Source organism: Pipra filicauda, unplaced genomic scaffold (assembly GCF_003945595.2).
Source record: "Pipra filicauda isolate LSUMZ 115617 unplaced genomic scaffold, ASM394559v2 scaffold182_size1470994_pilon, whole genome shotgun sequence".
Taxonomy (NCBI): Eukaryota; Metazoa; Chordata; class Aves; order Passeriformes; family Pipridae; genus Pipra; species Pipra filicauda.
The window spans coordinates 1,182,510-1,207,622 of NW_024104290.1; the positions used below are offsets into that span (position 1 = coordinate 1,182,510).

Below are 25,113 nucleotides of genomic sequence, written 5' to 3' on the forward strand. Positions count from 1 at the left end.
TTACCAAGGATTACAACACTTTTTATTCCCACGCAGCCGTTTCACAGAGTACAAACACAAGACAAGACACCAACACAGCCCCCCCACACCCACCAGCACCCCAAGGCTGCTCCACCAGGCACCCCAATGCTGCTGCCCTGTGCAAGCAGACCCCAACCCTGCTCCGACCCTCAAACAACTCTGCTGCGGCCCATCACAAAAACACAGCAGGGAATTCCACCCCCCATTTCCCTGGCTCTTGTTCCTGCCCACCAGAAAGCACCTCTTTCCAAATATTGAGACTGACTTGTCAGCACTGCAGCACAAAACCAAGACTTCCAGAGCCCTGGGGATGAGTTTGGCTCTCCAGCACACACCTCAGCACCAGAGAGCCAGAGGGTGACACGGTCCCAAGGTGTCACGACATCCAGTGGTGACAATGCACTGCTCTGGCCCACAGCCTGTGCCCCAACACCTACCTCTGGCTGAGTCCATGAGCTCCCAAAACCCTGATGGCAGCTCCCAAGGACTGTGGAGACCCACAGCTGTCCATGCAAAGGGACACACGCTCCAGCCTGTCCCACACTACTGACAGCGGTGAGGGCCACCTACAGTGCAGCTGTAAGGGAAAGCCTGGGGAAAAGTTGCAAAAACCCCTCCTTGAGTCCACATCAATGATAGAAACCTGTAAAAAAAACCCCCAAAGCACAGTCCCACGGGCAGACATCCAGCTCTGTCTTGCCGTTGCTGCCGCTGTGCCTGCCACGTGCCACCTTCACGTCCGAGCTCTCTCCGGGTCACATCCCTCTTCTCTCCTCACAGCAGAGGGTTGGAGGCAGCGTGGCCACTGTGGGGGGGCTGTCTCCTACCCTACAAAGACTCAGGCTGACGCGAGAACAGTTTTTGGCGGGGCGGCAGAGCCGCGCCTACGAGGTCAGGTCCCGCAGAGCCACGTGCAGCCACAGCCACAGCTGGGCCACCACCAGAGGGGTCACTTGGGCACGGTGTTCCCCTGAAGAGCTGGAGGCTGCCAACACAACGAGATCCGTGTGAGCTGGGGCCCTGGTACATGTGCAGCGTGTACCTCCCTCCCCGACATGCCAAGTGCCCCTCAAATCATGCCAGTCCTGCACCCTCCCAGTGCCTGATCTCATTGCTGGGCCCCCCTCCCATGAGCCCCTAAACTCTACCCATGGCATCTACTCTACCCTGCACCACGTTGTACACTATCATCACCCTCGCCAGCTCTTCAGAATCTGCCAGCATTGGCCCTGCAGCCCTCAGGTGCCAGGAAGAGCACACATCTGGCTCCCTGCCCTCCACATCCTTCCTGTCTGCAACACACCGCACCTTCCAGCCGCCTTCCCCGTGCTGCTCACCCCTACAGCCCCTCGGCTCGGGCGTGGAAGCCCCTGCTCTGCCTGCCCCAAGCCTGGTACTTGCCCCTGCAGCTCTTGCCGTCCCCTTGCAGTGTCCCTGTCACGCAGCTGCACAGGGGTCCGTCCGCCCGGCTCGTGCAGATCTGCTCACAGCCCCCGTTGTCCTCGCACCAGTCCGACCCTGGGCACACACAGCAAAGGGGGACACCTGAGCAACACTCCCGGACCCCAGTCCTTGGCTGCCTAGGACTGGGATGGCAGGTAACCCCCCCCAGCCTTCCCTGGGGTCGCACACTTACGCTTCCTCCTGATAGGCCCCACTGAGAGGATCTGCTCCTTGGAGTCCTCGGCGAACGCGCTGGCCATCCTCGTGTGCTGGGGGCAGTTCTATTGGGGGATAAATGCCACCTCTGTCACTCTCAGCCCCTGCCTGGGCCCTCTCTGTGCCCCTCAGTCCAGCCCAGCTTCCAAAGGGACTTTCCAACCACGCTCAGGTCTCCAGGTGACCTGCCCATGGCAGAGCCTCTCTCCACACAACCCTCCCGGTCTCACCCCCGGGGCTACATCTCTGGTCACCTCTCTGACGTCACATCAACTGGGTTTGCTGCACTCCCACACAGCCCTTCAAATCAAGCAACCTGGCCCCCTCTGCTCTTGCCCCACTTACTATTTTGCAGGAGTATTTCTCCGAGTCACAGAGTGAGACGGCGCAGTGCAGGTGAACCTCGTCATAGTCCCCGATGAACTTGAACACGGTGACGTGGAAGCGACACGTCAAGGACACCCCGTTCTCCTCGATGCCAATGGTGTTGTCCTTTATGTTTTGGCACCTGTGCAGAGCACTGATGCTCACCACGACCCTCCCATGACCAGGATCCTCCCTCAAGGGATCACTCTCCCCTGTCCCTGTAAGGCCCCCTCAGCCTGAGTCCCACAGTGGTGTGTTTGTCTGGACAGAGATGCTATGCCCTGCCTCTGTAACCTCCCTCTGGCACTTCCAACTTCATTGTACTCCCACTTCCTAAAATGCCTGTGCCATGATCCATATCCCCCTGTCTCCTACAGACATCCCATTGCCAATTATCAACATGAGGAAGGTCACTTCTCTCCACATCTGGGATTCTGTCACACACAGGACTTGTGGCCACCTCCACTCTAAGCAAATTAATCCTGCCCTAACAGCACTGGCTGCCCTGTTCCCCATCCTTTCCAGAACTTGATCACCAGCCAAAAATCCAAAACTGATGCCACCACCCCTTCGAGCACCCTCTCCAGCAGACACCATGGAAACCAACAGGTCGTGCTGGCCCCTGGTCGCTCACCCTCCCTCGATGATGAAGTAGCGCAGTTTGTCATTGCTGTCCCGAGAGGGGGTCGCGTAGCACTTGTTCAGCATCAGGATCAAGTGGTTGGAGTCGGCCCCGACCACAAAGACCCCCACGTAGAGCACGTCCCGGGTGGTGAGCACCACCTCGCCCTGCCGGTAAGGGTGCTTGTAGGACGAGTTCTTGTACAGGGCCATCTTGGTGGTGAAGCTCCCCTCCTGCGTCGGCACCGTCAGGTTAATCACACTAACGATGACACAAAAAATACTGGCTCAGATAGAGGAGAGGCTGTGAGCCCCCAGACTGGTGCCTTGCTTTGGAGCTCTTGCTGCCTCCGCCTGTGCAATTGGCCTTGGCTCCTACCTGAGCATCGGCCTCACAACTGAATCCAGGGAGATCTTGATGTCCAGCTCATAGGCACAGGAGAACTCCACGTTGATGGTCCGGTCCCGGGTGATGATGTTGCCTGTGTTGTTTGCACTCTCAATCCACACCGTGTTCTTGTACACTATGTGTGTGCTGTTGGACTGCAGAGGGAACACAGGGCATTGCTTGAGATCAGCCATTTCCTCCCCTGCTCCTACAGACACTTGGCCTCTAAACAAGCTGTGTGACACTAAGGGTCCTGCTGCCACTCCACTGCCCCTGGCCAGAAAGGGTATGGAATGGTGGGGCGAGGAACCACAAGGCAGAGTCCTTACTCCACAAGACCTATCTCTGTTCTCCTTCTATCCCTGAGTGGAGCCTCAGCCCATGCAAGCAGCTCCCAAGCATCGCTCGCATCCATGTGCGGCCCTGCCCCAACCCTGGTGTCAAGCTGGGCTGCTGTGGAGGACTGGCCCCCACTCCCAGTTCTCCATGCCCCATGTCCCAGCTCACCTGCACCAGGTTGCCACAGTTGCCCTTGGTGTTGTTGATCTGGAAGGAGATGAAGTCCTCCCCTTCGATGCCGGGGCAGTGGCGGTCGTTGACCCGCACCCCCTCACGCTCAAAGCCCAGCTGGAACAGTTTGCACTTGGAAATGGACACCTCCATTTGGGCGGCTTTGCAGGTCACCTCCGCATCAATGATGTCGTGGGTGGCTGGAAGAGAAGATGAGACAAGTTCAGATCACCACCAGCACTCCTCCCCACCACCAGAAATGGGCTGGGATTGTCTCCTATGGTGCGCCCTGTCCTACATCCCTGCTCAAAGCACTCCCAAGCCAGAGATGCCCATAACAAGCACCCCAAAAAACCCCTTCCCTGAGTTCCCTGTTCCTCCTCCTCTTCTGACCTGCGAAAAGTCATGAAACCCCAGAGTCCCAGCCCTCAGCACCTCCCTTCCCACAGCCCCAGCAGTACAATAGCCCAGCACACCACTCAGCACCAATCCCACAGCCAGGCCCAGGGCACTCACTGTTCCCATAGGGTGGGGGCTCGATGCAGCCGCACAGCTCCCCGCCGTTGTCCAGCTCGCACGTGCGGTTGGGGCAGTCGGCGCCCACGCAGGGATCTTCCACCACTCCTGCTAAACAGCACAAGGCAGAGCACAGACACGACCTTCACCCTCGGAGCACCCCCCCTCCCCTCAACCCAGATGGCCCCCGGCTGTCTTACAGCAATTCTCCTTCTCGATCCACTCGGTGCCCAGGATGCCGAAGGTGCGGCAGGCCTCCCCGTAGGCGGCCAGCGAGCCGCACAGCTGGACCTTCTTGTGGTTGTAGCAGCCATCCAGAAAGCAGGACTCGTAAAAGGGCAGCGGGTCCAGGAGGCCGTAGCAGGGCTGGAAGAAGCCCTTCATGTCCGTCAGCTTCAGGCAGTAGCTGTCGCTCTGCAGCTCCTGGATCTGGACGTTGTCGCAGGAAGCGGCGTATTGCGAGTACTGCAGCTCGTTGCAGCTGTGGGCACCGGACACATGGCAGGGGGCTCGTGCGGCCAGCCCTGCTCCCGCTCCGTGGGAAGGGCTGCCCGACCACTCACCTCTTCTGCATGCCGTTGGTTTTCCAGCTCTGGGCCAGCACCACGCTGCTGACCGCCGGCTTCCCCCGCAGCGTCGCGTAGTCGTCCGTCCGGTCGCCGTTGAAGTTGCCGCAGAGGCCGCACACCTTGTTCTGCAGCCGCTCCCCGATGGTGATCTTGATGACGTTGAAGCCGTTGTAGCGGATCTGGATGTCCGGGCTGGAGTCGATGACCAGGAAGCCCTCCTGGCTGAAGATCTTGGTGGAAAGCCCCGTGACGAAGGGGATGCTCACCTGGCTGCCGTTCACCTGGAGCAAGGGAGGACACGGAGTAGATCCCCCTCCTGTATCCTGCTTATGGATGTGCGTGTGAGCCACCCAAAAATGGTTCCACTAATGCCTCCCACCATCCCAGCTGTGAGAACAACAACAGTTGTCTAGGGCCCTTGTGAAGACTATTGTGAGTGCCTGAGTGCCATCTCAGTCTATTTGGAAGTTGGTATCCTACTCCATTTGGGACTCAGCACCCTGCTCCCCAGCCTGACTGTGGAGGGGGTGGACACCCCTGACAAGACCTTACCTTGACAGTGTTCCTGTCACTGATGAGGATCTGCTCCTCGTTGATGTAGAAGTACACGGGGGAGATGATGGTGAGGTTGGGCGAGGACCACTTGTCGAAGTTGATGATGAGCTGGAAGGAGAAGTCGGGCAGCTTCTGGCAGATGGTGGAGAGGACGAAGGCGCAGTTGGCGGGGAAGCGGAGGAAGGCGCCGTCGAAGGTGCGGAACACGCCCCCTCCCGCCGCCAGGCAGAAGGAGCTGCGGGTGCTGAAGCAGCCGCGGACGCCGTTGCGCAGGGCACACTCCTCGTCCGACTTGCAGTGCCGAGGGTCGCACTGGATCAGGTTGCGCCGGAAGCAGCGGCACCGGCGGGTGCAGTCCCCGTTCCAGAAGAGCTGCTTGGGCTGAAAGAGAAGCACAGGATCACAGAACCACAGAATCAACCAGGGTGGAAAAGACCTCTGAGATCAACGAGTCCAACCAATGACTCAATACCACCTTGTCAACTAGACCATGGCACTGATGCTACATCCAGTCTCTTCTTAAATACCTCCAGGGACTCCTCACTCCAGGGATCCCTGCCCTGCCCTCTGTGGGACAAGGTTTACACCCCTCTGCCGCACAACAAGCAAGAATGGGTAATGAGGACAGAGAAAAAGGTGCCAAGAACAGCTTGCACCTACCTCTGCTACCCACAGACATGAGGCAACTGTTTGCACTGCCATCACAACCTTCCTCACCTCTTGTACACACACAGTGTTAAACACCTCCCTGACCTCTTTCTTGCACTCTGCTGGCCACCAACCCACCTGTTAGTACCCCAGTACCCCCACCAGAGTTCTTGACATGGCAGCCCAGTGTGTCACCTATTGTCTCTCTCTGCTGAGCCCTGCAACGTGTTTTTCACTTAGGCAACCAAAAGGTTTGATTTTAATATTTAATTCAAGTATTTAATTTAATAATTTAAGGTTTTGATATTTAATACTGGCTCCTTATGGGTGTGGGGCTTGGCAAAGACATCTTACACGGAACAGATTCACTGATACAAAATAAAACCTGCTGTAAATGAGCAGTGCTACCAAGCACAGCCCTCTGCTGCATCAAACTCCTGAGTGACATCTAGTAGCTACAAATAAATAAATTTAATGTGAAACAAAAAGTGGAATACCTAGAACAAATGGTTATATAGTACTGGACTTTGGCACTCATCAGTCTTCTCAGTCACCACCCTTTCCTCTACCAGTTCTCTCCTGTGCTTGACACCTGGGTCACCCTCACTTAACAACTGTATGATGATTTTTGCAGATAGAAATCATCAACTGTATGGTGGTTGTTGCTATGCAGCACACCATGGAAGGACATCCCTCTCCTCTCTATCCCTGGTACCAGCCCAGCTTGACTGCCATCCCCTCTCAGGCCCAGAAATATCAGCCAGAGGACGAAAGCAAGCCCTGAGAGAAGGACTGGAGCTGCTCACCTCGTAGTACTTGCCATCGGAGTAGCAGCCACAGTTGTGGGGCAGGATGCAGCTCTTGCCATTGAGGACGTACCCGGGGTCACACTGACACCCCTCCACACAGTAGTGGCTGCAGTCGCTCTTGAGCCGGATGGCGGCACAGCGGGGCTGGCACAGGGACACGCAGCTCTCGTAGTGGCTGTTGGGGGGACAGCTGACAGCTGAGAGAGGACAAAGCACACTCAGATTAGCTCCCTGGACCAAACCAACCTGGTTCCCCAAAGGGACCTGCCACGCATGGTGCCAGTCAGCAGCCTCACCACCCTGTGTGAGCGGTGCCTCTGGGCCATGAGCTTGCTTGTCAGAAGGGAAAACGACACAAATTTAATTTTCAGTCTTGTTAGCAAAGACAATTACTTCCCATCTGATTTGCCAGATAGATTGGCTGCCAGGGAGGCGTGCAGTCCCCATCCTCAGGAGCCTAATTGAACAGCACATCACAACCTTATTGACAAGGGGCTGCAGCTTCACTAGAGCAAACACGTACTCCTGCCTTCAAAGCCAACTAATGTAATTCCTGCTTAACAACGGGGGGATGGCTGATACGTCCTGAGCTTGAGGCTTCCCCTTTTCCACCCCTGCTCCTGCTGTACCACGTGCAGTTTGTAAAGAATAGAGTGGCCCAGTCTTGACCCCACACCCAGCATGGGAGGGACCGGCTGCCTGGCTGTTGGCCTCCCCATCCCTGGCACCCCAGAAAAAGGAGGACCTGGAGGCAGGGTGGCACTTACAGCACGAGGTGAAGTTCCTCCAGCCAGTAATGGCAATCCCCTGTGTTTGGCACGTGCTGGCGTAGTTCTGCAGCCAGCTGCAGGCTGTCTGCATGGCTCCCCCATCCACACAGGTGTCAAACAGGCAGTTCTTGTAGAAGAAGCCGGGGTTGATCTTGCTGTGGCACTTGGCAAAGACCCCGCTCTGGCTCGGGATGAGGCTGCAGAGCTGCTGGGGCTTCCAGAAGCCTTCCACCTTCCCGCAGGCCGGGCAGCGGTCGCCGCAGCCCACGCGGCAGAACGTGTCCCTCTTGGCCCAGCTCTGGACAAAGTCGGCGATGCTGGTGGCCATTGTGCCACCCGAGGCCACCAGGTCGTCCTCGGGGTTGCCGTTGTAGCGGCCGCAGAGGCCGTAGGTGAGGTTCTGGAAGCCCCGTGGGATGGTGACGGAGAGGAAGGTCTTCCAGTCGTACACCACCTTCAGCCCGAAGTCGGTCTCGACCACGATGTGGAAGCCGAAGGCAAAGATGTTCACTTTGCCCTGGCCCAGCTTCAGGGGCAGGTAGAGACGCTCATCATTGATCTGCAGGGAAGGAAACAAGATGCACTGTGAGTGGGAATGACAATCACAGCTGCCACAGGATACAAATGGGGGTGGCTTGGCATTCCCAGAGCAAGGTCCCTGTCGGCCTCGCCTCTGCACCCAAAACAAGGCAGCCAAAACACAAACCCCCTCCAAAAGCTGCCTGGCAGCACCCAAGCATCCACACTTCCCAAACCCTGTAAAACCCTGCAGACCATAAAGCCCAGTGCCTAAGAACTCACTCTGTGGTTTGGGAGCCACACAGGCAGACATAACCACATCCCTCCTGTCCTGCACTCACCAGCACAGTGTATTTGTAGGCACGGTGGATGACGATGTTGTAGTTAAAGACCTCCACTTCCACTTGTTTCACCCACAGGGCCAGAGAGGTGTCCCGGTCCTCATTCTTGGCCGTGACAGTGAACGCTGGGAACGTGTCCGAGCGCTCCACCCTGGGCCTGGAGATCGTGGTGCACAGGATCAACTCACAGCTGCTCTGGAAGTCGAAGGAGTAGCCGTCAAAAGTCAGGTAGTGGCCGTAGCCGGAGATGATGCAGGAGGCGTCGGTGCGGGCGTGGCAGTAGTAGAGGCCGTTCTCCTCCAGGCAGTACTCGTCGTCCTTGCAGGAGACATTCTCGCAGTACACGCTGTTGTCGGAGCCGTTGCAGTAGCAGAGGAAGTGGCAGGAGATGTCCATCCAGAAGGTCTGGTTGGTGGCCAGCTGCCGCCCCTCGAAGCTGCAGCCGCACTCCCCGCGCGGGATGCAGCGGGCGCCGCGCAGGGCGAAGCCCTCGTCGCACTGGCAGCCCTCAGTGCAGGTGTCTGTGCACACGGGGCCCGAGGCCAGGCTCTCACAGGTCTCCACGCAGCTCATGCACTCCTCAAAGTGGCTGTTCTCCGGGCAGGCCAGAGCTGCAGGGCCGGCAAACAGAGAGCGTGAGCCCCACGGGGTGAGGGACAGGCAAAAAGTGGGAATGGGGTGAGTGGTGACTGATTTGGGGGAAAGAAGCCAGAGGGGAAACAATCCCAGCCCCTTGCTGGCCATTGTCTCTCCCAATTTCTTTTGCAACCCCTTCTCCTCTCAGCCATCACTGCCCTCACATCAGAGCCCTGTCCTGCCACGTGCCAAAAGACACCTCGTCCTGCTATTTTCACAGAATATCCTGAGCTGGAAGGGACCCACAAGAATCATCGAGTCCAATCCTGACCCTGCACAGGATCATCCCCCAGAGTCACACGCCCTGTGCCTGAGAGGATCATCCAAATGCTTCTTGAGCTCTGGCAGCCTTGGTGCTGTGCCCACTGCCCTGGGGAGCCTGTTCAGTGCCCAACCACCCTCTGGGGGAAGAACCTTTTTCTAATACTCAACCTAAAAGGACAGAGCTCCCAAACAGGCACCTCCCTGAAACCTCTGAGGCAGAGACAGGCACTGCCTTCCCACCATGTACTTCCATACCAGGGATTTTTCGCATTTGCTTCTTCTGAATTATGAATGTTCTCCTACCAACAGCAAGTTTAAAGAGCCAGCTAAAAACCAGTGTTATGCAAATTATCCTCTGTTGGTGGCACACAGCACCTCCAGACACCATCTGCGGCTCCAGAACGCTCCTGCACCGCATCATAAAACTTCTGCTGCCTCCTGAAATGCCACCCTGAAATCACTTTGCTGTGAAATGTGTCTCTGCTGGCTCCAGCACGCTCAGAAACTACTGCTGTAATTTCAGCACCCCTTAAGAAACCCGCTCCACCTCTGCACACCCACAAATTCCCAACAAAAAGACTCTGCCTGAGTATGGTGGGTTCAAAAATCCCTTTCTCCCCACGCTGGGTACTTAAAGGCTTTGGTGGACTCACGGCAGAAGCTGTGGCTCCTCCACTGGCCGATGTCCACGTCGGCATTCTTGCAGGCGCTGGCGTAGCGCGCCACCGAGTCACACAGCTCTGACACGTTGCCCCCGCTCTGGCAGAGGCGGAAGAGGCACGTCCTGTAGTAGGCTGAGACGTTGACCACACTGTGGCACTCCAGGAAGGAGCTGTTGGTGGGGTCGTTGATGATGCCGCAGTTGGAGCGGCTCCGGTAGGACTTGAGCAGCTCCGAGTCGTTGTTGCAGGCCATGAGGAGGTCCCCGCACTCCCCGTTGCAGATCTCGTCGAAGGTGGTCCAGCTCTCCAGGAAGAGCTCCAGGTTGTCCGTGAATTTGCCCGTGGGCAGGTTGAACTCATCGCTGGCGTTGCCGTTGAAGAGGCCGCAGAGGCCCCCGGTGCAGTTGAAGTAGGAGGTGGAGAGGCGGATCTCCAGGAGCCCCGAGCCGTAGTAGCTGATGGCCAGGAGCCCCTCTGACTCCAGCATGGTGCCATTGTCACCACGGTAGATTTCCAGGCGTCCAGAGGGGTGGAAATAGGGCAGCTCCACGTCATAACCGTTCACCTACAAGGAACAAGCAGATTGAGACGCTTCAGGGAGGACGATGCGATTTTTCCTGCCATGCTGAGTACACCAAACACCTCCTGACCCTGACCCACCCTCCAAGACCCAGAGCGTCCTCTGAGTGAGGGCATATGGCTGTTTCCTTGCTTTTTTGCCCCCAGACAGAGTGTGTTTTTCCAGGGAAAACAAACAAGTTGCAGGAGACAACTGACTCAGCAAACAGGAATAGTGGTGTTGTGGCAACAACCTCAGAGCCCTCACATGGTGATGGTTCACTTGGGCTTCCCCCAAGTGCCACCACGGTGTCTGTCCACACCCACAGACCCACGAGCCCTTCTCCAAGGGGACAGGGATCACACCACAAACCACCACGTCCCACCCCGGCCCTGGGCAGCACCTTTACCTTAATGTCTGACAGGCGGGTGCCTCCAATCTTCACCTCCTGGCCGGCTGCCTGGACCCGCACCACGCGCGGCCCGCTGGGAGCAGATCCCACCTTCTTCTGGCTGATGTCCACCTCGATGAAGTCTGGCCTCTCCAGGCAGGTTTTGAGCAGCGTGTAGGACTGTTCCAGCGGGTAGGGGAAGGTGATGCCATCGAACGTCTGCAGCACCTGGCTCTGCCCCACCAAGCACACGGTCTCCCGCTGGGGGAAGCACCCGCGGTGGCCGCCCTCGATGGTGCAGATCTCTCCCTCGGGGCAGGTGGTGTTGAAGCACTTGGCCTCCCCTCCATCCTCGCACTGGCACTGCACCGTGCAGTCCGTGGATGCCCAGAAGGACTCCCCGACGGGGTAGTACCGCCCGTCCACGTCGCAGCCGCACTGCGGGGCGGGCACGCAGCGGTCCCGGCTCAGCACGTGGCCCTCGTCGCACTCGCAGCCCTCGGTGCAGGGGGAGGCACAGGCCAGCGGGGCTGTGAGGTCTGAGCACGTGGCAGGGCAGCTGCTGGCACACACCGAGTAGTGGCTGAGCTCCGGGCACTGCACGGCCGTCGCTGTGGGGCAGAGGGGACACAAACAGGGGGACCATAATTATGGCACAGTTCAGGGCCAATTACCCTGTTCCTGTTGACCCACAGCAGAGACAACACACAGAGACCCGTGAGCTCCATTTTGATGGTAGGATTGGCCCCTCCATTCCCTTTCTGTGCTTCCCTGGCCATTCCTGTCACATAAGAGGGGCTTCTCCAAAACCACTCCAGAGCCACCAAACTGCCTGCAGCTATTTGAGGAGGATGGGCTGAGAAGTGTGTCCTGAGCCTGTCCCTGTCCCAGTCCAACCTCCATCTCTCACCATGGCAGCTGACTGTCTGCAGAGAAACGTGGAGCTCCCACCTGACTTCCACCACCCTTTTGCTGGAGCAAGAGTCTGATGCCGTGGAAAGGGACTGATCCATTTTCCTCTGACTCCCTCCAACAACTCCCTCCCTTGGAATTCTTTCCCCTCATCTGGGCACAGAGGCAAACCCCTGAAATCACTCCTCTCCTCCAGAGGGGAAGGCTCCCAGCACAAGCACATAAACACTCACCACACCCCGTCTGTGTCCGCCACTCTCCCACCGAGATGCCCAGGGACTGGCACACCGTGGCATACGCCTGGATGGCCTGGCACAGCCCAGTGCCGTTATCCCTCGGCACAGGGGCACTGCAGAGGTCATAGACACAGCTGTGGATGAAGGCAGTGGGGTCCACGACCGAGCTGCACTCCCAGAGGGGGCCCCCAGTCTTGTTGATGAAGCCGCAGTACTCGGGGGTGAAATACAGGGACTCGGTGGCGGCGTCGCAGAGGCTGCAGTTTTCCAAGCAGCCCGTGGAGCATCTCCTCTCAGGATGTGGCACTTGCCAGCTCTCTCCCAGCTCTGGCACGGACGTGGCCAACCTCCCATCTGAGCGGAGGATATCGTCCTCAGGGTCTTTGTTGTAATTCCCACACAGACCGCACGTGGCATTGATGTACGAGCCCGGCACGGAGACGGAGGCGTAGTGTTCTCCATCAAAGGTCACCAGCAGGCCAAAGTCAGTCTCCAGGGCGGTGGACAGGCCACTTTGGTAGACTTTGACTGCACCCAGTTCCAGAGAAATGGGCAGGGACACCACCAGGTCATCCACCTGCGGGGACAACACCAGGAGGCTGAGCCAGCGCAGGAAATAGCAGAGCCCTCATACTGGGACACAGCCACGTTATGGTGTCTTAGGGTTAGGGACACGCACAGAAGGACAGTCATTTGTAAGCCACAGGGTTTTTCCACCATGCCTGTCACCCATGCCCACTCCCCAAGGACACACGAGGCCCAGAAGTGCCATCCCACGCTCTCCGAGCTGTTGTCACAGCCTCACTGCCACCTCAGAGAAGCCAGCCTGGCAAGTTCTCCCCATCCACCAGCAGGGCTCTCACCTTTGCCTTCCCAAAGCCACCCTTGGGGAGAACAATCTTGTGCGAGTAGACCTCCACAAAAATATCCCTGAGCCAGGAGACGGAGGAGCCGCCTCGGTTCTCATTCTTGGCCTCCACGTTGAAGTAGGGCAGGTGGGAGCCTGGCCAGCACTGCCTGGCGAGGAGGTAGGAGCAGGAACCCTGGAAGTGAAAGAGGAAGCCGTCGAAGGTGTGGTAGTGAGGATCTCCGAACACCACGCAGGTGCTGCTCTCCACCGGCACGCACTGGAAGAACCTGGCCTTGCTCTCACACGCCTCAAAGGGGCCGCAAGCCACCTCCTGGCAGAGGATCTCATTGCCGAAGTCCAGGCAGCGGCACTTGGTGCTGCAGTTGGCGTTGTCCCAAAAGATCTCCCCTTGGCGGAGAAACTGCCCTAGAAAGACAGAAAGGGGAAAAACCCACGCTACATCACTTCTCCAGACAGAGGAGCCAAGTGCACCACGTCACCTCAGAGGGGTCTGCTGGCCCCGGGGTCAAGACCACCACCGAAGTGTCTTGCCACTGGGCTTTCTTTGTGCAAACTCCCAGCAAGTGCCACTCAGCAAAGTGCTGCAATCCCAAGCTTTGTTTTCAGTGCGTGGTCCATCCTCTTCAAGTCCATGGAATGCTTAGGGCGCTGTCACAAATCCAGGGCGAGCGCTGCAACACACAGGCTGGAAAACTTGAAGGCTATTCCCTACATTTTGGACACCCACAACTCTCACTCTGCCTCAGTAGTGCAGGGCACAAGTGCCATTTGTGCTCTTTTCCCAAAAGGAAAGTCCACTGGTAAAGCTGATGCCTTTTGGAGGCCGTTCCCAGCACTGTCGCTGCACTTGTGCTGTCCTTCAGCATTTTGCCACCTCCATCATTGCCCTGTCCACACCACTTTGCTGGTCAAAGTGTGACTCTGCCACCAGCAGCCCTGGAGCAATTTACTCCCATTCAGAAAGAGCTCGTAGTAGTTAGGAAACCAAAAGAACTGCTGATAAGTAACTTCCACACCACACCCCAGCCACAACGGGAGCGCTGAGTGATCCCGCAGACTGAGCAGACGTGGCACTATAAAGGGAGGCAGGTTTGTCTGGTGAGAGACGTGAGAGGCTGAGAGAAGACAGGAGAACAAGGGTGGCAAGTACCCGGGAGAGTTTCTCTCTCCTCCATCTGGCCATCTTTCACACTTCTCAGCCGCGTGGCTCCCGCCGTGCGCTGCCTGAATTTACCTCTCCTAAACTTTTGTGCTCTTCCCTGCCTCCTACCAAAAAAAAAAAAAAAAAAAAAGAAGCTATTTTCCACTTCCCTGCAACAAATGTCTCCTCTTAGCAAGACCCACACGCCAGCCATCCTGGTGTGGGGGATTTGGGAAAGGAGTGTCATAAGGCTCTGACACCTCGTGCTGCGTCTCCTCTCATAAAGGGCAATCAGACATTCAGCGTGAAATTTAAATCCAGTGGTGGGATTTACTCACACTCCCCCATCACCTGCAAACCCAAGATGCCTTCCAGCCCCTTTGCAAAGTCCAGCCTTTTCTTCCTGGGGTCAGCAGTTGGAAGGGGCTGGAGCAGCTGGATCTAAAACTGCTGTGGCTGCAAGAGCCTCGGAGCCTTCTTGGTACAGTCCTAAACCGGGACATAAAGAAGCCTCATGTCCCCAGCATCCACTCACAAATGACAATCCTCTCTTGCTGGAAAGACTCCTGGAGCACTGTGGAAGCTCCTGACAGTTTTATTCGTCAAATGGCAACACAGTAATCTCTGTGCAGCAAAGTCCCTGTGCAGTCACTGTGTGCATTGATTAATGCGTTTATAGCCCCGTGCTCTGTGTGACACAGGCACAGGTTCTGCACAGGGAAAACCTGCTCTTCCTCCTGCAGAAACAAGGGAAATGGGACCACAAGGCCAGCTTCCCTAATGTGGGGGCCAGAGGAAATTGCTGTCCCCGGGTCTTTCCTGTTGCCACCTGGAATTTGGGTGCAGCAACCAGTGACTGGCACCTACTCTCGTGTTTCTGTCCCCACAGCTGCAGCTTCTGGGGATGCCTTGGCAAAAACACAGCAGCCCAGAGCAGTCAGCACCTCTCCACCAGCACCCCAACAGCGTCACCTTTGGCTACACTGCACCCCAAAATCTGCAAACAAGCAGTGCCATTCCTCCCTTACCTCTCAGGCTGCAGCCATTGGCAGGGTCTATTTCTCTGCCATCTACTTTGAAAGCCCAGCGCCCAGGGACGTTCACGTTGGTTGTCTCTTCGATATTCACAATGTCTGGAGTTCTGGAGCCCGGGAGGCTGAAGAAGTTGGTGAGATTTCCTCCATTGAAACCAGCCTAAAGCAGGGAGAGAGCAAATTCCATCACCCATCTTGGCCACGGGAAAGTGATGCTGCGTTTCCTCACTTCTCTGCCCCCTCCTCTTTAGTTTCAACAGCTTCTCTCAGGGATTGCAGTTTTCAGTTAGTTTTGAAAAGCTAAACGGGTACTACAAGCAGAATGGATGTATATTTACAGATTTAGGTATGTGTGTATACATATGTTTGTAAATATAGATCTAAGGGGGTATGTATTGAGTGGCCAAGATGAAGGGAGGAAGCAATGCAGGGAAACTCCCCTTATGCAGGAACCTCCCCCCCCAGGCAGATGGAACTGCTGCCATCACCAGATTTTGGGTGCCCAGAAGCGGGATGCAAGGAGTGCTGGGGACAGTGGGGGACTGAGTGGCATGAGGAAGCATGGACATGTTGGGAAAGCTCCAGGCAATCATCCAAGAGTTCAACAGAGACAGGGATATGGCAGCAAGAGCCTCACCTGGGCCATCACCCCGCCGAGACCAGTTAGGGGGTCCCCTCCACTGGCTGTCCCCGTGGTCCAGCTGATTTCGTGGTAGTTAAATATGGCAAAGGAAGACACTCCATCTGAGATCAGGACAGCTTGGAAAGTGTTCACCTGTGGAAAACCAGGAGCACATTTCACGAGGTGATACTGCTTTTCTCGCGCTGTTTGCCTGTCCTTTCACCACCTTCATCTCCGGCCTGAGCAAGACACAGGAGCCTTGCAGTGAAGAGCTGCAGAAGCTGAATTAGACCCAAAATACGCCTGTGCTTGCTGCCACAACTCCACCAGCTCCTATCCCTGCCCTTTCCTCCACCTGGGAGGACGACAAGTCCGTCTCTGATCCAAGTGAACACCAATAGATGGCAGCATGAGAATGAGCTCACAGAGAAGAGGCAATGGGCAGGATTCAGGTTGCTAAGATCTGTTATCTCCCCTTACCCTATCTCAGCTTTATCCCTCGCTGCATTATCTTTCCCAGTTCCCTTCCACATCCATATCCTACAATACTGCTAAAGGTGGATTACATCCAAGCCAGCCACGTATATCATGCACTTTGCTGGCTGCCAAATCCCCTCGCTCCCTGCTAAATCTGCTGCTCATGTTCTTCCTTTCCCTTGAAATGACTCTGCATTTCCAGCCCCCCCAGCTCCAGACACATTCCAGCAGGGCTCCAGGTGGAAAGAGCCCGCTTAGCCAGGTGGTGAGGGCAGCATAATCCCCATTTTCCATTTATAGCTGTATAGAAAGGCAGAAGAAGCCTCTTTCCTTGAGATATTCCCTCTATCCATGCAGATCCAGCAGCAGAGCTCATCGCTGGGAATGAAGTCAATCACTTCTCTCAGCCTTTAGCATTTTCCTGTCCTTCCCACCCCTGCCCTTCCTCTGCACTGGGACCATGCCATGACAACTGCTCCTCCTGCCTCTGAGCAAGCAGGATTTTAGCAGGGCACTAAGTGTGGGATGCCTCTCTTTTAATTAATCAAGAGCAATACAAGGAGCCTGGTGCTAAACCCACTGGTTGGATTCTGGGCTCTGAGGATGCCTCGGGACTGCAGAGGGGAGCCCAGGGCTGCACTCACTGCTTGCACCCCACAAGGAGGTCACTTCCAAGGCACATAAGGGCTCCTGCCATGAGGAATCTTGAACACAGAGGCAAAGCAGGCTTTGGGAGCTGTCAGGAGAGTGAGAGGTGTGGGCAGAGCAGCCTCCCAGCAGCTGCAAATGGCACAGTTCACACCGGGGTGGGCAGGAGAGCCACTGTTTCCACTCTTGCATCCTTTCCCTGGGATTCTGCCTCCTACTTCTGGTGTCCCCTGCACACTTTGCTCACCTTGGCCAAGTCTTTTGCTGTGCTGTGAGATCACTAACACGTCACACATGAAGTCAGGATCACTCTGAGAGTGCAACAGCAGCTTTCTGGTGGGGCAGCAAACCCTGCTCTGCTCAGGGGCCTCTTGGAGAGCGGCAGGAGGTGACCTGGTGCCAGGTGTAAGATGGCTGGAACTTCCATCAACCCCCAAAATCTCCCTCTTTGGTTCTGATGGCCCCTGAGCACCCTTGCTGCCTCACCAGGCTCTCAGAAACTGAGCTAATGTCAGGTGACATCACGAGACAGCAACTGCAGCGTCCCAGAGGCCACATTCCCCAAATTGTTTTCTGCAGCTTTTCTGCATTGCAATGAATCTCCTGCTTAAGTTGCATCGTGCTGTTCCACGTGCCAACCCCGAGCCCTGGCTGCTGCTGAGCAGGAAGGCTGCTCCACAACAAAATAAATTGCATTGTGTTGCAAATGTAATTCTTCAGGCAATACACGAATCTCTATATTGCTTCCTGTCTGCAAATAAATATATATGTGGGGTTTTTTCTGCAAATGCTGCCAGGACTGGTAAAAAATATGCATTAAATCTCAAGCTTCTCTAACAAATGGGAAAGAGCTGGACTGTTTATCAGAGCCAACTCCTCGAGACAGAAGAAACCAGCTTTTGGCACTTGCTAGTCCTAAACAAGCCTTGCCCCAAACAATAGCTGGGATCCCTCACTCCCCAAGTGTTCAAGGCCAGGTTGGACAGGGCTTGGAGCAGCCTGGTCTAGTGGGAGGTGTCCCTGCCCATGGCAGGGGGTGGGACAGGATGAGCTTTGAGGTTCTTTCCAACTCAAACCATCCTAGGATTGTATCTGCACCCTAAGCCTTCAGCTACCAGGAGTCCAGCACGGATCTCCCAACAGCAGCTGCAGCCACAGCTCACATATTAACCAGATATTTAAAAGCTGTTCATGCCCTAAAAAAACCACCACACTGCCATCTCCATCCTCTGAGATACAACTCACATTTTTGGAAACATAATATGGTTGAGTCGTGAGTGTGACTCTGGTCAGTCTGACCATTCTCCCCTGCAGTTGTCATCACAAATATTTGCATTTGTATCTAACAAAAAAGAAGCACACTGTGATCAAGCCAAACACTCCTAAGTGGTGTCAGGGCCCTGTTTAGATACACTGCCTGCAAATACCAAAGAGGGGATGCTTTCCCTGGAGATCTGAGAGCAGGGAGCGAGGCTCGTATGGGCTCCCACGAGACAGAAAGGTGAAAGGACCATGGTGCTTCTCTGCCCAAGGGGAACCGAGGAGCACAATGACACACAGTCAATTTTACACACAAAAGACAATTATATAACTGATACACAGACACACAGATATACAACCACAGGCATACACTCAACCATCCAGCACCACGCTCTTACCGGCGTCGTGCTGCTCCCCCCGTAGAACGTGACCTCCTCCCAGGTGACGATGAAGACCCAGGTGGCAGAGAAGGAGGCCATGTCCTTGAAGTGCTTGTGGATGTCCTTGGAGGCTCTCCTGAGCAGCCAGGGGTCCGTGCTCTCCCTGTAGTAGACGTCCCCCCGGATGCCGTTGTGCACGTCGGCCCAGAACGGCGCCACGAAGGCGCGGCCGTCGGCCAGCGGGAAGGCCTCGGGGGTGAACTGGCTGACCAGCGTGTTGAAGGAGATCACCCCGTTGTTGTTCACCTGCACCAAGAGACCCACCCTGCCTGAGCAAGCCTTTGCAGGCAGCAGAAACCCGCGGGTTTCTCAGAAAACGTGGGGTGAGAGGGTTTCCCCTGGAGGTGACTGAGATGGTGACAGTGGGTGAGGCAGCCTGACCACCCAGCCAGAGATTCTGCTTCATCCCACCAGGGGTGGCCAAAGGCTGATGCAGGAAGCCCCAAAAGCATCCCTGAAAAAGCCCCAAAAATCCCTGAAAGGTCTGCAAAACAGGGCTCTACAGGACAACAAAGGAGAGCAGCAATTTGTCCTTGTCTCGGGCACCCACAAAACTGTTGCCCATTTTACCCCCAGCAGGTCTCTGCATTTTCTTGTTTCTTGTCATGCAACAGGAAAAATGTCCCTCGTGTCAAGCCCTTAGCTTTGCTGTACCATTTAATCACCTACAAAGAAAATTTACTGCCTTTTATATTCCTTTCCCATGAACATTATCCCATTAAATATACCTTTGACTTTCTTAATCATAAAACCTATCAGTTCACAAAATCTAAGAACTTGTCAGGTAGTTGCTAATAAATCTTCCCGTTCCTGATGACAGGGAGAGAGCATTTAAAATACAACCTAATGACAAGGAAAAGAGCCAAGGGAAAGTCTGTTTGTCCACTCACATAAATGCTTCTGTAGGGGACTCCAAAATAGATGAAAGGGATGGAGATCCTGATCTCAGGAGAGCTTCCATCATCAACTTTGGGTGTTCTTGTGTCGTTCTGCCAGAATGGATACAGACTCCCCATGGTGTGAGCTGGAAGGAGAGAGAGAAGAGAGTCCTTCAGGCCATGTCAGGACCTGTTCTGACTTGAGAGAGGCCACAGCAAAGCCACAGCAGAGGTTCCAGCTCTGGGACTGGGACAGGGTCAGGAGAAAAAGCATCATCCAAAGGTTGGCTGGGGCAACAGCAAAGTGACCCCAAGATGCAGGACAGTTGTAGCTTCGCTTTTTGCCTTCCATGTGAGTGCCACCAAATCATACCACTCATCTCTCTGCTTCTCACTGGGACAACAAGGACAACAGGTCCATCCTCCCTGCTCCAGGATGGGCAGGACTTGCTGGTTTAGGTGGTGAGGTGTTCAGGGGAGCAAACAGCACCAACTCCAACCCTCAGGGACACGTTCCTGGCAGTGTCCACCTCCCTCCTGCCTGCACAGCCCTTCCTGCTGGACCCCAGGGCTCCTGGGGCCGGGTCACAGCCTGAGGTGTCACGGCTGCTTTGAGATTTCCCAGCAAAACATTTCCTGCTAAAAAGCACTGCCAGTGGACATAACTGTCTCTCCTAAAAATACTTCAGAAGATGGTTTTGACACATCTCATTACCAGCCTAAAATCCATTGGCTTGAGGCACAGTCAGGCACTTCTGGCCCCTGAGGACACGTCCCCTCCTGTCCCAGCCCCTGCCAGACCTCTGCTGTCATCTCATGTCCTGTTTCCAGTGTGCTCCTCACAGAGGAAACGGGGATTTTTCTGGGTTTTCCCCTCCCCTCTCCCCTCTTTAGTGTAGAAAAGCCATTCCCTGTCCTGACAACATTCAATCTTGGTCGATACGAGGCCACAGGATCTGAACAATCCCAGCTCTGTTCACCTGGATTCAGGATGTGCTTTTACTTCCTGGGCCCGACCCTGTGCTTTCAGGGGCCTCAGATGGGGCCAGTTTGCTCTGTTCCCCACTGTTCCAGACACAGGGGGGGCTCTCCTGATGCCCAGCCCAGGGGATGCTCCTTCCCTGCCATCCTGAGGATGATTCATACTGGAAATTGCCTTGGAATAAGGAGAATAAATTGAGTCCTTCACAGGCTCAACTGGTCCAATTTTCCCAGGGGAAAAGGAGACAAGGGCAAGCCTGGCCTAACCCACTGGCATCCTGATTTCCTGAGACCTCTGAGTGGCCTGAGTGCCCCACTGGACATAAAGGGAAGTGGCATGTGATGGTTTCACAGATATATCCAAAGGGCCACGGCAAAACTTCAGGCTGACAGGTAGTAAAATAAGACATTTCACAGCTGTCACACACCTGAAAAGTTATTACAGCCAAGGCATAGCTATGAGACACGGATTTTACTGATTTTTAAAACAGGGAACTCAGCAGACACTCCTTAATTCCAGCTCCTTTAGCACTGCTGGGGCCACGCTGCTGTTCCTACTCAGCAGTCCTAACACTGAAATGTTTTCCAACTGATTTTATAGTGACTGGCCAGACCAACACAACCTCTGGAAAGCTCCCACGTGCACACACAGCCATATAAATGATATACACAAGCATCCCTTAAAATTCCCAGCCTCTCCCTCCCCATGGGAAACACTCAGGTCACCCTGGTCCTTATACACCCCCAGACAAGGAGTTGGGGGTGTTTTCTCAGCCCTCTGGGGTCTCTGGGCACAGCAGAGCTGGGGAATTTTGGGCTCCCAGCACTCCAGCAGGAGACACTCACCTCGCTGCCGGGCTGTTATCACCAAAAGGGCCACCCAGGTTCCCAGAAACGATCGTTTGTTCATCCTACAGGAAGGGAAGAAACCCAGACATGCATCACATTGGTAGGAAAACACATCCTTAAGGATACCCCAAGCCCTGCTGCTTCCTGAAGCCAGGTGGATGTTTCAGAGGTGGAGGCCCCTCACCTGCCAGGCAGACCCGAAATGCCTGTTCCATGGAGTGGTGCAGAGAGAATTCCCTGGTGATAACAGCAAATCACCTGCAGGCACTGCCAAAGGAAGCCCAGAACCACATGGAAGAGCTGCTGCTGGTTTCACATGGATTTTGGAAGCTGTAAATAGCCCCAGCTCTCCGTGGGCTCTTGATTCTCCTGAGGGTTCAAAAGCAATTCCTCCCTGATTTGCTCGGTGCAGGGATGGACACTCCTGCCCAGTTCCAAGGGGAGCAGCTCTGCACTGCTCCAAGCACAAGAGTTGTGGTGTGCTCTTGTGGTTAAGGGGCTTCAGACACCACTTTGACTAATCCTCTGTGCTGGCTCCTACCACAACCACCACTTACTGTTTTGGATGAGCCCAAACATTTCCACAGCTGGGCACCTCCTTGCTGCACAGGAATCAATGGGAGAGAGAGAGAGAGAGCAGACACAGGGCTGGGAAAATGAAAGAGAAAACCCCGTGCCAGCTTTAATTCCTTCTGTGCCTAATGCAATTTGTTACTCATTATTAATCCAATGGAAAATATTGCTAAAACACCTGCTTTGATTTCTTCGCCCGTCGAGTCCGTGATTACACACGGGCAGGGCTCACGTCGAGCTCCCGGGAGGGTCTCGTGTGTTCCCAGCGTGTGTGTGCCAGTGGGAAAAGTACCTGATCAGCTTCACACAGCCATTATGCACAGCCTAAGTTTTCAGATCAGCCCCTCCACCTTCCCAGCTTTAAATATCTGTCTGTAAAAGCCAGTGTTGCTTTGTGTCCCCTGTAGATCTGTTTTTATGGCGTTTGTGGATCAGCAGATCCAGCACCTTCTAAAGACACACATTTACATAAATAGCACACAGAGCACACAGGGGGAACATCCCATCATCTGTCCCACATCACTTCCACTTGATTCCCACTTCTGGGAGCTTGCAAAGTATGGAACACAGCAGACAGAAAGTTCCTCCCTGTTCACTGCTGCAGTCACACCAATGCTGGTCCCAGTCTGCTCCCAGCTGCCACATTCTCCATTGACTAGAAATCACTCCACCAAGGAAAAGTTTTGCCACATTCCCTGTCTTGGGAAGATGAAAGGAGGATGACAGGATTGTAAATTCTGTGGATTCATTAGCAGAGAGCGGGTAGAGAGTGACTAGCGGAGATTGTGGCAGCCTGAGGACAAGAGGAAGACTGGCACCACTCGGCAAACATGACAGACTTAATAAAGAACACATTATTTAATATATCCCATTGAAAACTGCAATTATTTAGGTATGAAAAAAAAGATTACCAACCTGTTTGTGGACTAGAGGAGCGATGAGGTCTGAAATTTTAGACCAATCTTGGTGGAGCAGGGCGAAGTCCTATGTCAATGGAGAATGCATGCCGGTCCTCCCGTGCCAATCCTTGCTGGGGACTGAAAGGATGGCTCAGTCCCCTGCTCTCCCAATTGAAAACTCCCTTCCCGTCAATGCTCTTCCAGGGTTGGAGCAGTGTTGAGTTGCAATCACAACTGTTGCCTCTATTGATAACCAGCGAGCTAATCTGGAGATCAGATTCTGGCCTGGAGAGGGAGAGGAGCCTCTTTCTTCCCCAAAAGCTCACCCCCTTCAGGTGGATTCAGATGGAAATGCCAGCGAGCCGGAGCTGGGCTCGCTGCTGTGCTGCTCAGGGGAAAGAAAACCCAACCCTCAGAAGAACTGAGCCCCTTCCTCCTTTGTGTAAAAGGAAAAAAAAAAAAAGCCCATCTATATACTGTTACAGGATTAGCATTAAGCAGTGCTAGGCTCAAAGTGCCCTGAACTTTCAATGGAGCTACTTTGCCATCCAGGTCTTGCTTTACTTTCTGTAACTGACTTCTGCTTTTACAGGTGGAAAAGGAAAAACTCACCCAGTCCAGTGTTCTGTCTCCAGATCTCCCAGGGAGGCTTTCCTTGCTGTTCCTGTTTCCACCTGCTCTGGAAAGGCTGGCTGCTGCTGGGGAGTCTCACTGGGGGACTGGTGTGAGTGTTATTACTGTTTTCACTCCTACAACCTGCAATTTCCACAGGGATTTTCCCTGCCCCTGGCATCTGGGCTGATAGGTGATACACAGCTAGCTCTGGGCTGTGGGGGTAGCTGGGGTGAGCTGACCAAATTTCCTCGTTTTCTGTACCCTGGGAAAAGAATTCAACCACTTTCATTGCGTTCAGATCCACGTCAGATGAGAGAGGGAGAGGTGGAATAGCAGCTGAGGGGTGAAGGATGCCACCAGCAGAGCCATGTTAGAGCTGATTTTCCAGCCTGCAGCAAGACTCAGGTAGGACAGGCAGAGCTCCAACCCATTGTAGGAAAACAGCCTGACCTTGGCTTTTCCTTTCTGACTTTCTGGGTGGGTGCCTTTTATTTTCCCTGCTAGGAGTTAGTTATTCCTCCTGTGCTCCCTGTACACCCTCTCCCTGCCCCTTGCCAGGAATGGAGAGGGCACAGGAATGCCAGCAGCCCAATAAGAACCAGAGAAGCCCAGACTTTTTTTTTCCCAGGAGCCTGGGGGCTCCTAGAAGTGTGTTTAGCAAGTTCACCCCAAAAGTGCTGCATCTTACATCAGCAATTTCCTTCAGCACATCAGGGGCACCAGGCAACACACCACCTCCACAGCAAATCCTGGAGTTTGCTTTTTCTTCATCCTCCAAACGTGGCCTTGCTAACAAGAGTCTTTCATTTTTTAAACTTATTTGTACCCTTTTCTAAACCAACAACTATTTTAGGAGGGCAGGGGGATATCAGCACTGATATTCCAGGGACCCATTACTTCCAGCCTGCCACTCCATGCACCCTGGCTCTTCATTTTAAACATTACCAGCCACAGGAAAATCAATTGACTCTTCTCCTTCTGTTTTGTAACACAGAGAAAACTGGTGAAAATAGGTTTCCTTCTGCTCCTTTTTCAGTTTAATATTCTGGTCCTGTTTGTCCTGGGCAAGACCACACTGATGAAGTTTGATTAGGTTTCACTGTCTCTTTGGGGAGGACTCTGTCTTCCAGGCTATTTTCTTTTGGCAGGGGATGTTCCCATCATGCAGTGCTGGACACATCGGAGCTGAACAACCAAACACTTCTCTTTTTTTTTTTTTTTTTTAATTCTTCCAGCAGAAAACTTCCTCCCATGCCTGACCTCAAGAAAAAACAAGCATGAAAAGATGAGGCAAAAGGTTCTCTGGCTGCTTCATCTCAGCAGAGCAACCACAGGCATTCCCATTTCAAGGGACCCAGCACAGCTGGGAGACACCCTGGGAGGGGTTTGCCAGGAGCTCTGTCCCATCTGGAGGGACATTCTTTTTCCTCCTGCCTCTCCCCAGGGTTATTTGGTGCGAGTCACGAGGATGGAACTTGTTTTATCCCCAAGGTCAGTCCCAGTGAGGACATGGAGCAGATAATAAGAGTGATCTCAAGCCTCGTTCCTCACCTGGAAGTGGAGATGAATCACAGCCACGGAGAAATACAGCCCAGGAGAGGACTAGATCTTCCTTTTCCTTTCAAAAAGCACCATCACAGGTGAGGTGGCTGTGCCTGAGTTCTCAGCACACACATCAGCAGCACAAATACACCCCTGCAGCTCTCACCGCACCAAAGGTGTGAGTTAAACATGTGGGTCAGACCCACAGGAACGTTTTGCTTCAAGGGGAACACAAAAGGGCAAAGCTCAGGACACCTTTTTTTTTTTTTTTTGTGTAAAAACTTACATAAGTTTATTGAACTGATCCAAACCAATTACCTATTTGGCCTGA

General features: G+C 54.5%; 1 protein-coding gene across 4 annotated transcripts; it reads right to left on the minus strand.

Moving 5' to 3' along the window:
- Positions 1-25,113, minus strand: TECTA (tectorin alpha). Of its 4 annotated transcripts, XM_039379996.1 has the most exons (25): positions 22,642-25,113; positions 21,338-21,420; positions 21,151-21,215; positions 19,336-19,469; positions 18,404-18,691; positions 15,636-15,773; positions 14,993-15,158; positions 12,816-13,228; positions 11,950-12,529; positions 10,823-11,415; positions 9,846-10,419; positions 8,293-8,903; positions 7,430-7,991; positions 6,660-6,859; positions 5,203-5,586; positions 4,645-4,931; positions 4,282-4,562; positions 4,082-4,192; positions 3,563-3,765; positions 3,047-3,210; positions 2,681-2,929; positions 2,026-2,188; positions 1,658-1,745; positions 1,423-1,539; positions 1-1,006 (listed from the first exon to the last, which is right to left on the minus strand). In XM_039379996.1, the coding sequence occupies exons 3-25, from the start codon at positions 21,212-21,214 to the stop codon at positions 906-908; spliced, it is 6,471 nt and encodes a 2,156-aa protein (XP_039235930.1). In that variant the 5' UTR covers position 21,215; positions 21,338-21,420; positions 22,642-25,113; the 3' UTR covers positions 1-905. The 4 variants fall into 4 exon arrangements, with proteins under 4 accessions (XP_039235930.1, XP_039235929.1, XP_039235931.1 ...); XM_039379995.1 differs by lacking the exon at positions 21,338-21,420; XM_039379997.1 differs by lacking the exon at positions 22,642-25,113 and having other exon boundaries at positions 21,338-21,453.

Bases quoted from the DNA above. Each gene is read 5' to 3' on its own strand.
- TECTA (XM_039379995.1), bottom strand. From the start codon at position 21,214: ATGAACAAACGATCGTTTCTGGGAACCTGGGTGGCCCTTTTGGTGATA. The intron at 15,774-18,403 runs GTAAGAGCGTGG...GGTTTTCCACAG, and splicing joins GGGGGAGCAGCACGACGCCG to GTGAACACTTTCCAAGCTGT. The intron at 12,530-12,815 runs GTGAGAGCCCTG...TTGTCCCCGCAG, and splicing joins GTGGCTTTGGGAAGGCAAAG to GTGGATGACCTGGTGGTGTC.